General features: G+C 45.4%; 1 protein-coding gene across 5 annotated transcripts in view; it reads left to right on the top strand.

Annotated features, from left to right (window-relative positions):
- Positions 1–3,722: 3,722 nt before the first annotated feature.
- CSNK1A1 (casein kinase 1 alpha 1) overlaps positions 3,723–12,469 on the top strand; it is a gene marked incomplete at its 3' end in the record, with an annotated part of 34,730 nt that continues 25,983 nt past the window's right edge. Inside the window, exons 1-2 of one of the 5 annotated variants that reach the window (XR_013957832.1) lie at positions 3,723–4,415; positions 5,223–5,329. Coding sequence is in view for 4 of the 5 variants with exons in the window: in XM_080627449.1 (XP_080483575.1) it covers positions 4,293–4,415; positions 5,223–5,329 (230 nt within the window). The remainder of the gene's footprint in view (positions 4,416–5,222; positions 5,330–12,469) is intronic. The other 4 variants (XM_080627449.1, XM_080627450.1, XM_080627448.1 and 1 more) reach the window with 4 other exon arrangements.

Raw genomic sequence — 12,469 nt, 5'->3', positions numbered from 1 at the left:
GAGGGAATTTATTCCTTTCACTATAAACAGCTATAAACGTGTTTTGACTGTTTTGGTGTCCCTGAAAGTTGTGAAAAATAATAACAAACAGGAGCTAAAGAATACCTTGAGAATACTTTAGCTCTCCAGTTCACTCCATCCTCTTTGGAAGTGGTGCTGAGGCTGGTGTTCTCCATGTTAGCAGTGAATGCAATGATTTTCATGCTCTCTCCTGGGTAGAGCACCTTTCTGGGTAGCAGGGGATGTTTCTTCAGTCTTCCCCTGTGACTGCTCCCATCGGGTGTTCTGTTTGACAACGTCACTGCCAGCAGGGGACAACCCTTGCACTGTCCCCTGGAGCTCCTCGAGCCATTCACGTCACTTGTCTGTGAGAACATTAACCCAGAGAAAACACCAAGAAAGACCATTTGGACAATCTTCTGTAGGCTTAGAGAGACAAACTGACCACAGAGGGTCCAACGAGCCACAGAGCTGGGCACTGAGAGTGGGCTGAGTAGAAGGAGAAAAGGATGCAGAAGTGAGAACACCGTGTAAGTGCTTAGATCAGGCCAGCTGCTGTGAAACCACAGCCTAAAATTCCCCTCCCAACTTACATTTTCAAAGCTTTTAATTATTCATTTAAAATTGAATCATTTTAAATCCAATTAGTGTCTCCATTATGTTTGTGCAACTCTTGGTATTGTTCGTGTTTGTCTTCACCAACTTCTGCACTTTTCTAAAGACTCAGGACACAAACTCCAAGGCAGAGGCCATGGAAGGATTTTTACAAGGCCAGCACTGGTCTCAGACTGTCAGTATCCCCATTGCTCAGCAAGGCAAACCCCAAACATGGTGCCATGGGATGTGGCTTCAGCAAGGGGCTAGAAGGGGAATTTTCCTGTGGCATGAAGACAGAACAGATCCATTGGCCAAAATAAAAACAGCAAAAGCTCTTGCACAGGTGGACTTTGTCCTGACACAGGAGGGGACAACACACCAGGTAAGACCCACCTCCGTCCCCTGCTTCTGGACAACTAGGATCCGTCAGACAAAGAGTCTCCTCCAATCTCATGCTCTGAATAGTGCTGTTCATGCAGTGGGTTAAATTCTTCCTACTCAGAAATACACATGTACCTTCTCTCTTCTCTGAAATGGAACAAAGCTCTCCTTGCTACTGGAGTGCCTGAGATGTAAATCTGAAAGGTAGGATTCAACAAATGTGGTCTGCAGCCATGGGAATGAGGAAACGGGAAGCAGGTTGAGGTCATCTTGGCGTGGCACATGGTGGGAGGCTGGCACATGGGGCTCCCCAGATCTTCCTTCACGGAGCACCCAGAGCTGGAAGTGGTGGAGGTTTTCATCACACTCCTGATCCGGTGGTCACAGGTATCCTCACTGCTCCTGGCCAGGGGTGAAGGAGCTGCAGCTGCACTGCTCTTTCTTCTCTTCTGTGTCCTGGTTTATGCTGGCTGACTTCTGCCATCTCTGCTTTCCTCCAACCTGCACGTCGCCTAGTCTGGTCCTCCTCTGAATCTCACATTCCCATCCCTCCTGCAGGACCCATTAGTGAATGGATGTTAAAAATAACCAAGACAAAAGATAGCAAATGCTGACTGCTGGCCACCTCTTTTTGCACGACACCCAGCTAGATTGCAGACACACTGCAGACATTCTGGGGAAGATGCGCGCCTGGGTGCTTTTGCACCAGATCAGCTCGGCCAGTCCTTGTCTTGTGCGATGTTCTCTGTCCCAAGGCACCAGCAGTGTTCCCTGGACACAGAGATGTCCCCCGGAAGGCAGGAGGTGGCAGCATTGCATAGCCCAGCAGATCCTGCTCTCCTGCATCCCCATGCATGGTCTATTTACTCACCAGGAGCTGCAGACCTGTTTTTCCAGCTCCTCCAAGGATACGTGACTCAAGCCAAAAACCCCCAAACTGCTCAAATCCCATCCCGAGCAACCATTAAAAACAACTAAACCCCAAAGTAAGTGCACATCAGTCCTGAGCAGTCTGCAAACCAGCATTAACAGCTATGTGGGGGCAACTGAGGACACAGGGGCTCTGCATTTAGAAAGGAGTGTGATGCTCAAAGATACCTCATTTGCCCTCGAAACTCCAGCCCCCTTAACTAGTGTGCGATGTATCTGAGCTCCTCCGCACAAGATCTACATTCCCTTTGAGTGACAAGGGTGCAGATATTCTTGCTTCAACAAATGCTCCTTGACAGAACTGAGGTGGGAATGAGTTGGAGGCTAGTGAGCGCTCAGAGCATCGTTTTCATTCTGGTACATCTGGCACAGGCCGGGCTGATTTTGAATCCTTCACATTTCATTTTTATTAGAGACCTGTAGTAAACCCTTGGATCTGAGCTCCCCGAAACACACGGGGAACTTGGAACTGGTATCTGCAGTTCAGGGAATTTCTGGCTGCCAATCTTCCCTCTCCATTTCTCCTGGTGTCTCGCAATGGAGTCATCCTGTAGCTGACTGAGTCCACCACAGGAAGAAACAGAGGCAAATCACAGACTTCCCTTGCTGCCTAACAGCCAGATGGATACAAGCCAGGACTTTTTCTCACTTGTGCAGACAGAAAGTGTTTGTAGCGCAGTGCCTTTACCAAGCTAGAAAGCAACATGGTGAGTGCAACACAAGCCTCTATCGCCGTGTGAATGCTGTTCAGAGAACTCCTTTACTTTTATATGAACAATTTCCAACCAAAATAGCAGTGTCCTAACCTGAACCTTTTCATTTCACTTCTTTCTCCAAAATAGTTAGCTATTAAAAAAAAATAAATCCGTGCATAGACCAGCCTTAAAATCGAACTCTGTATTATTCTCATGGCTCTGGGTGTCAAGCAGGTAAGTTGGAAAGCAGTTTCTCCTACTGCTTCCCTTAAAAGCAGACACCCTGAGTAGGCTTTGCTTGTACATACATGAGCTGCATTCCTGTAGGAGCTTTCTCCTGCAGACTGAATCATTTCCCCAATGTAGGCTTGCACAGGAGAAGACGCCGCTCTGACAGGGAGCGATGATGAGTCACCGGGAACTCACAGGTTTGTGTTCCTGCAAAGGCAAAGCGCACAGCACCCAGGGAGGGGGCAACGGAGGAGGCTTCCATTGGGTTTGACACACAGCAAGGAACAGCTCCCGGAGCATGAGCTGCTGGGTCACAGCAATGTGGCGAAGGAGAGGGCACGAGTGTAACGGCCGTGTGAAGACAGGGGCCGCAGGGCTAAGAGATGCGGCCACAATGGGTGCCTCTGCCCACAGTGTGGTCTTTGTGAGGGGTCACAGCTTCCTCAGCACCTGCTGAACCCTCACTGCATCCAGGAGCTCAAGCCTCAAGCGAGCCGAGGCTGAAGGTGGGAGGGGTACACAGGACATGGCAGCTGAGCATGGGTAGTGAAGCACTTGCGGTGTACACCCAGCAGTGGGGAAGGCACCACGATCAGCTCAGCCCCACAACCTTCAGACACCACAGCACAGGAGAGCTCCCGTGGGTTCATGCTCAAACCCACACCACTACCGGGCACACATGTCGGGTGCGGAGCCGATAAGCACCTTGCACCAGGGCCTGCCACAGCCCCACATGAAACCGTGCGTCACAGCAGGGGCTGCCCCAGCCTTATCTCCTGCTGGCTGGAGGCACCCCACAGCCCAGACGGGGACACAGAGGAGGTCACCTGGAGCAACCACCCCCAGCGGGGGCACCTGCCCCTTTAAGAGGGGAGGTAGAGAACACCGCCTGGTCATCGCCTTTGAGGGCGGGGCGCGCTCTTGGGCATGCGCAGTGCACGGGCTTGCACTGTGTGCATGCGCATCCGCTACACAGCCCTCTCTCCCCCCCCCGCCAGGCAATGAGGGAGGGGCGGGGCCTGTGCGCCGCCCCGCCCCGCTCCCAGCGTGCCCCGCGCGGTGAAGAAGCGGCGGCCGCAGGCTGGGGGCATTTTGTGTCCGCCAGAGCAGCGGCTTAGAGACAAGATGGCGGCGGCGGCCGCCGAGTGACGGGCCGGCGGCGGCCGCGACCCGGCGGGCTTAGCGCGCCCTTTCCCCTTCCCTACCTCTGTAGTACCGCGGGCCCCGCTTCTCGTCTTTCTGGAGGGCTCCGAGAGCCGCCCGGCAGCTGAGCGGGACACAGCTTTGGAAAGGGGGCGCCCGCCCGAGCGGCCCGGCTGGAGCTGAGCAGCGGGGACCAGGCTTCCTTGTTCTGTCCCCCTTCCCCTCCCCTCTCTTCCCTCCCCTGTCCCTTTCCCCTCCTCTGGGGCGGCCGTAGAGCCCTCTTTCTCCCTTCGAGCCCCTCAGCCGCCCCTCACCATGGCGAGTAGCAGCGGCTCCAAGGCCGAGTTCATTGTCGGAGGCAAATACAAGCTGGTGCGGAAGATCGGGTCGGGCTCCTTCGGGGACATCTATTTGGCGATCAACATCACCAACGGGGAGGTAAGGGCGGTTCGCACTCTCTCCCCTCTTTAGGCCCATCGGCGCGGTCCCTCCCGCACCTCGGGGAGAACCGGCGACCAGCGATAACCTTCCCGAGGCCTGGTTTTGCCCCCATTGCTCCCGGTATTGCTCCCTATGGCGGCCCCATCTCGCCAAAGAGGAAGAACAAAGGTGCATAACCCGGGGTTGGGGGGCTAAGCCCTTCGAGGGCCTTCATCCCCGAGGGCAGAGCCCTGCGGTCGTGATGTCCCCCACCCAGCAGCTGCATAGCTCGGTTGTGTGTTGCAGGAAGAGGAGGCCACCATTGTGGGCAAACATACTTTGTCTTTTATGGGTGGCCAAAGTCGTCTATCTCCCACCAATCATCTATCCCCCTCTCTCTCAGCTGGGGAACACTTTATCTCGTTTTCGCCAACAGTAATAGAAACAAAGAAGATCCCCTGTTTCTTCAGCTCTTTCTTTTTTCTTTCTTATTTTTTTTCTTTCCTCCCCCTCACGGCTGTGAGCTGTAAAGAAGAAACACCCACATATGTTCTTCCTCAGTTACATGGATCTGAAGACTTTACATCTCCAGCTCAGTTTCATGACCTGGGATGGATGTTTATGTACACATCATCACCATATGGATTTTATTTGAAGAAGCAACAAAATAACGAGACATTAAGCACCGAGAGCTTAAAATAAATTTCTCCTCAAAGCATTTGCAGCAGGGCTGTGTGGGGGATGTTGAAGTGCTGTGCCCCTTAAACCTCAGTGGCAAAGCTGTGCTTGGTGGACACTCTGACTCCTTGTTCCCTCTCACTGTAGGAAGTTGCTGTAAAGTTGGAGTCTCAGAAGGCTAGACATCCCCAGCTGCTGTATGAAAGCAAACTATACAAGATTCTGCAGGGAGGAGTTGGCATCCCACATATACGGTAGGAATCCTTCATATGTGCCAGTACCTTGAATGTTAGTGTGAGGCAGGGCACCACCATTAAAAAGATACTTACCTGGGCAGGACTGAGCTGTTTGGGGGGGGGGGAATACTCCCTTCCAAGCTGTACAACTAGTTGGGTATCCTCCCAACTGGCTTGCTGCCTGTTCTTACCTGTACATAGTGTGCCTTGAAAGCAAGATGTCCAGCAGCTCCTGAATTGTGATGGGAGCAGTGTGGGCCTGCCCCGGTGTGTTGCTGGGGCTGGAGTTTGGAGCCGGCTCTGGAAATGGCTGCTTTCTTTTGTTGCTTTTTTTTTTTTTTTTTGTTCCAACATGTCTTCCTCCTCCGCTCAGAAAATGGCGGATGGACGTGATTAACCCTCCCCCTTCTCGTGTTGGGACAAGGGACGTGCTCAGGCATGTATCTTTTCCTTTCATAGTTATGTGCTGCCAGGCTTGAGAACCTCAACCAGGAATGAAATGGCAGCCCCCTTTCTGTTACCCGCAACAGATGCGTCACTTGGGTTTCCGTGCAGTTAAAGTGCCAAGATGAATCTCTCCCAGTTGCTTCTTATGCAGACCCTTGTTTCATACTCTGAAACTTTCAGTGGTGGTTAATAATTTCCTGATCTGGAAGAAAATCCCTGGTGCAGCACTCTGAGGAGTTCTTTCTCTTGAGATTATTGAGGTGTTAATACTGGGTTAGTTCCCAACTACTGAATCTATTCATCAGAACAGTTTATGTGAAACTTCAGTATTCTTCAGAAAGACTTTGTACAAGAAGTTATTTTTTTAAAACTTTGTTAATGATTGTTTTTAAAGTTAGAATTTCTTATGCATACACTTAGGGCATAAAGGAATCTTGTTCTTGAGCTGCAGCAATGATTTCAGTTTAGATACTTCATCAAACTGTCGATTCCATTTAGTCTGTTAACCCTTCCCTGACTTCATTGTATTGCACCTATATGAGTAGTGGCCTGTAGGGTCCATTGCAAGGTTATGATGATGACTTATTCTAGATCGTGTGTTAATTTTAACAAAGCCTAAACCAAGTCTGCATTTCTGAGGTTAGTAGCTTCCCTGTGTCCTCTTCCCTGCCTGCCCCAACCACGACTGGCTGTAGTCCTGTTTATAAGCTGGAGCTGTATGGTGGAGGAAACAGTGTTGTCTTGGCCATCTGGCCTCATTCACTACAGCCTTTTGGTGTAGGAGCAGGACAAACATACCTCACTTAATGAGAATACTTGCAGCTTACAAGGAGCTGCTTATGTGAAAACAGTTTTAGTCTTCATTTTAGACTACAGATTCCTTTCTTCCTTCAAATGTGGGTGCCTTCCTTTCACAACTGAAAGACTAGAAAGTGATTTTTGGAAGGCTATTGCAGTGTAAGTTACATGCTACAACAAGGAAAACTGGGAAAACAGCCAAAGCCAGCAGATACCAGGTGTTTCATCGCAGAACTGGAAAAGCAGGCATTCTTCAACTACTTTTTTTTTTTTTTTCCTTTTTGGTGCTATAATGAGGCCTAAGTTGGAATTTTCTCAACTTTTCCATGTAACAGAAGTGAACTGCTGAGTTCTTGGATTTGGTGAAAATGCCCTGAGAGAGTTTTATTTAAAGCTGGGATACTGGAAGCAATCTTGCATTCTTACTTCCAGCTTCAATTGCAGCAATCATTTTTAAGGTGTGTTTTTCCTCTCTGCTTGATGTTCAGGGTGTGTGATCTATTTGATAACGTCAGCGAATCTGAAAGTTTTTCGCTTTCAAGTTCTCACTGTATGAAACCCAAACATTTTTCTAAAAAAAATTTCTTTCAGAAAATTTTTAAAATACCTTTTTTGTTTGTTTGTTTTTGTTGTAATCTCTTTGAATCTGTCGTACACTGCTTGACAGGTTCTTTGACTGGGCTTTTGTTACCGGTTGTCCTTTTGCTGTATGACATCTGGTGGTGCTTGAAGAAATCCCAACCATTATTTTTCTCTAAGAGGAAGCTGAGCAGGATACTCAGCACAGGTTTTGCTACAAAAGTTCATGTGTTCAGTAGAAGTAGAGTCCATTGTTCTCTGAATCTAAGGGGGAGGTGTTGACTGACCAGATGAAATGTATCACTGTGGCACTTAATGATACATCTTCGAATAGGTGATTACAAAGAGTAAGACCAAGATGAAATTACTGTCCATATTGTTTCGGACAGTTCAGGCTTTTCTGACATGTGTTTTCAGCAGCAGCTGAGCTGGGAGAATGTGTGACTTTGTACTTAGGTCACTTTGCATGTGTAATTGCTAATACTCTTTCCACCATTGTTTTATAATGGTATGCTGTCAAGTTTTAATAAGCCGTTCTTGGCTCAGTGAATGTAGAAGGATGAATCAAGTTGAAGGAAAATCACTTGATACATTTTAAGTAACTTCTGTACTGTGACACATTTAAACAGCAGCAGCTCAGAGCATTTGATAGAAAATTAAGAAATCACTCTACACTTTTCCCATTGCCATGCTAAGCTGGGCTCAGCATAATTTTTCTCTCTGTGCTCCCCATCTGGGAAATGGACGGCTGTAATCTTACATTCATCATTTAAGAATGAGGGACTTGTTCTCTATTTTTCATCTCATTAAGTAATGCAGTAGCCAAGATCAACTTACTAGAAGTTGCGTTATGTGTCTTTGCCTCACTAAAGTGGTCTGCTGTGGTTCTTTGACTCACAAAGCTGAAATCATAGGTGAGGTATGGATTGCTCATTCATTCTGGGCACCTGTTCATAAACTGAATTCTGCCCTTTAGATATGATTGCAAACTTAGTAATGATAAGATAGCTTATCTGGAGTGTCATTTTAATTCAGGACCAAGCAATTCGGTTTTATAGCCTTTCAGGTTGATTTGATAGCCTTTCTGGCTGATTGCAGGAAAGGTAATGAGCAAAATCTCAGTTTTGAATTCAAAGGTTTTTAATATTGCTTCTGTGGGATCAACTGTGAGCTTGTTGTGGAGGGCTCACAAGGGTTGGTGGTACTTACTGGAACAGAACACACTGTTTGCACATAAAATAGCAAAAATTGAGATGGGGATGTCCTTATTCTCTGAATATTCTAAACCCTTTTAAACTTGCAAGTCTTTGACTCGCTGCTTATTGCTGCCTGGAAGAGCAGCAAAGTTTCTGAACTTGTCTCTGGAGTTTCAAAAAAACTCATAGAAACACTCTGAGAATTTTTTTAAGCTGTGATTTGTTGTCGAGGTACAAATTTTGGTGAATTATTACCTTCATTTTTCACAAAAAGCTCTTGAACCAAGCTTAACATTCTAACAATGTGATCTGCCTTTAGGACACAATGCAGAGCCTGCAGTATTCTGCTGGGCTTATTCTCATTGTTCTCAGCCACCAGCTGTCTTTTTTCTTTTTTCCTCTCTTTTTCAGTGACAAAGCGTTTTTAGCTGTAATCTTGTTAACTGGGCACTGATCCTATTAGTGTGCACCATCTACCTTTATCCCCATATTCTTGGTTCTGGCTTGGAGGAATGCAGCAGAATGGGTTTGGTGATGTGTGTGTGGTGCTTTGTTCATAGTGTAACTGTTACAGCTCTCTTGACAAAAGCAGTTGGTCAAATTGCCTGTGACAGCACTTCTGGTTTTTGCCATTTATGGTGTTTAGTAACTATTGCTCATCTCCTTCTACCTTTATGTACTCTTTCAGGCATCCTTTTAAAAGCAAAGTGGGCTTCAGACTTTTACACTGGCAATATTATGGGATATGCTGTTGTTATTGTCAGTTTCAAATGGAAAACAGCTATGCTGGAACCATCTGTGGCTATTGGTATTGTATTAGATTTATTGCACTTAATAGCAGGAAGACTTAGTGAATATGAAACAGATATTGCATGTGTTCTGGGGTGGGCAAGGCTGAAGAGATGCTGTAGAGCATGTGAGGCTGATCAAAGTGATAGTTTATAAGTTTAGTCATTTGGAAGTTTAAAAACCAAAAGCTACTGAGTGGGCAATGCTTATATTTTTGCCACATTCTCTTGCAAACAGAACAAGTAAATCCCTCCATTTTTGAGCTTTTCAATGCAGTAAGTTCTTGCAAAAGATTTTGATGTTGAGAAATTCAGTATTGCCACCCATGTGTCACTGCACAGTCTTCTGAATAGTGAAGGAATTGTCAAGTTTCTGGAAGAAGAAAAATACCTACAAAAGTATTTATGGTTTTTTGTTGTTCTGATAGCTGGCTACCATGTTGGAAGACGTATTAATAACAGACTGGCTGCATTCATCTCACTGAGTAATGCATGTAATGGAAAATGTGGTCAAGTTTGATAGCTTTAGGGTTGTTCTCACAACAGATTTTTCCTTGAGCACTTGAGATTTTGATCTCTTTAAGCAGTGCTTAAAAATCTGTAAATATACCTCTTGGACACCTTCGTTCTGAACTGCTTTCCCAGTAACTTTCTGCAGCATTAAAACCCACCCCAAAACCACCACTGGAAAAACACCTGCCAAACCCACAAACAAGCAACACCCCCAGTGCTCTTCCCAACAAACAAATACCCAACCAAACACCCCAAAACAATCCTGAAACTATTGGTCACTTAGTCTGAAAAGTTTTCTCTTTTATTTTCTTTGCCAAGACTGATACTTTTATGTAGGTCTGCAAGTAATGAGGAGGAAGGTTCTAGCAATAGAGCCTTATGTTAATTAACATTCTGTTATTACTTAGGGCTGCATACTGAAGGGCAGAACCACTTTAGTAGGTAAGAGGAAGCCTCCTCTTCTGGTAGCTCAGACTCAAATGGCCAGCGAGTATTTTAATGCCTACAGTTTTTCTACTGAGAGAATGAATGTCTTTAGACAAAACCTATTTCATGTTTTGTAACAATCTAAACTTCTGTCTTAATCGGTCTTTGTGGACTCCTTTAAAACATCCAAGAGAGACCACGGTTTGAAAACAAATGAAGCTGTCCTTTTCTATTCTTTTTCTTCCCTTTTTTTCTCCTTGCCTTATCTCAGTCTTTGCAGAAACAGCTGCAGAAGTTCAGTGTAACTCCTGTTTGGAACAGGTATTACTGAAATGCTCCAGCTCGGCAGTGTTTCCCATGCCTACTGTGGATTAATGGCTTTACATTCTCAGTTAAACCTTCTGACTTTTATGGAAGAAACTTGCCTTAGCTTCTCCTTGCTTCCTACCAGGTGTTAATGCACCTCATAAACCAGCTAGCAAAACAGCAAGTCAGCTACATGGAAGTATATATGCAACATAATAACACTTGGTGGATGAAATGACCTTATTGCTTAGGAGATGAGTTGCTCTGGTGTACTTCACACATTCATATTTCTCTCATAACTGTACAAAAAGTGATACAGAATTTTATTTATAGAGTCTAGCTAACTTCATAGCGTAGGATGTTCATTGCGTTTCTTTATTTAGTGCTTGGGTGGCCTAATTCATGCTCACCATGGCAACTAACGTTAGATGACATCTGCTAAATATTCCACTTCAGTATTTCAGTCATGCCATGTTATGTTAAGTTCATTTATATTACTTCTAGCTGGCTAACAGTTTAGAAGTGCTTTTTCAGCTTCAGGGGAGATAAAACTAGAAATATAAAATGTCTCAATTTAGACATCTTAGGATGATAGATTACTTTTCTTGTGTGTGTTGCTTCAGTATCTGTTAAGACTCAAATTAGTATATTTTAACAGGCAGAATATACTTGCCAATTTGTTTGAAACATGATTATGTCAAGAGTTGTCTGTGCTGAGAAGTCTAGAACATGGGACCAGAAGGGACCCCTTTGGTCCGCACTCATCACCTGTTTTGGACAACATGCAGTTCTTCCTGTGCATTGGTCAGGTGCAGTGGTAAAACTTTGTAGGCTGTCGTGGCAGTGCTCATGACTGTTAGGCAGAGAACATGCCTCTGTTCCTAGATAAATGCTTGTATCCTTAGGCAGTCAGCTCCTATTGATTTCTTCCCTGATCTTTCTTTTTACTGATAACCTTCTCCCTGTTACACTCCTCCTGTATCTATAAAGAATAGTTGCATAACTCCATAGCTGCCCTGCTGAGCTTTTTGAATACATGATTACAGTATTTCCCATCTTTCTTGAAGTCTCTTTTCTGTCCCTGTTGATTTGGATTTCCTTTCCTGAATGTTGGTGATGGGGTTTGCACGTCAGTGCTAAGCTTTGGTACCGATTGCTTCACAGTCTGTGTAGAACACTTGTATTTTTACTGGTTAGGATTGCTTATTATTTTTCAGTGATGCCTGATATTAAAACTATATGATTATAGGGACGTCTGGTTTCTCTTTAGTCACATCATCTGACTAATGCCTAGTTCAGACACTTTTGTATAAATTACTTAATGCTTGCAGAAATGGAATACGCTTCTAGAGTGTGCATCAGTTCAGTGTCATTTGGATTTCTGTAGGATGTCTGAATCCTTTGTGTTCATGAGGCCTTCCAGACTTGCATATTCACTCCTAAGCTCCTGCTGACTTGTCAAACTTACTGATAAGGTGATCTCAGGTAATTCTAGTAGTAAGCTCTCTCCAGCTTGCTTGTTCACTGTATGCCTTTTGTTTTAACAGCTTTTTTTATCCACTCTGGTTTGGACAGTCTCAATTTTTGTCATGTGAACTCTTCTGCTTGGTGGTTTGAAAGGCCAAGTGCTGGGGAGCTAATTGTGTAGGATTACACAGAGTAATCATAGGGTCACATACTATGAATTAGGGAAGTGGCAGAAGTTTATGTAATGTCAAAGAAGTCCAGATCGGCCTCTTTTTCTTTTTATAGTGACTGAAAGGTTACTGTAAGTCTGAAGGTTTGAGTTGAACTATTGAAGTCTTGTCATAGAAGCACTGCACTTCCTCACAGTGAGGAACAAAGAGATGTGTTTTGTCTCATGAAAGCATGACCTTCTGTAGTTGTTTCTGTAATTCCAGGTTGCACAGCCTCCAATGGAGCAGTCTGTGATGGAGTTGACAGAAGCTTTTAGTGGAGGATAGGTTACCTGGCAAAGCAAGCATTGATTGAGAAGAGCTTTTATTAAATTGAAACAAAATAGCCTGGTTAGAGCTACCCTGGTAATAGGAACACTTTTTTATGATACTGAGCTGATTTTTGGTTTGTATATAAGCTGTAGACCA

This window comes from Psittacula echo, assembly GCF_963264785.1.
Source record: "Psittacula echo genome assembly, chromosome: 11".
NCBI classification, from domain to species: Eukaryota; Metazoa; Chordata; class Aves; order Psittaciformes; family Psittacidae; genus Psittacula; species Psittacula echo.
The sequence above is the reverse complement of the archived record's forward strand: the minus strand, read 5'-3'. Positions and strand labels throughout refer to the sequence as shown.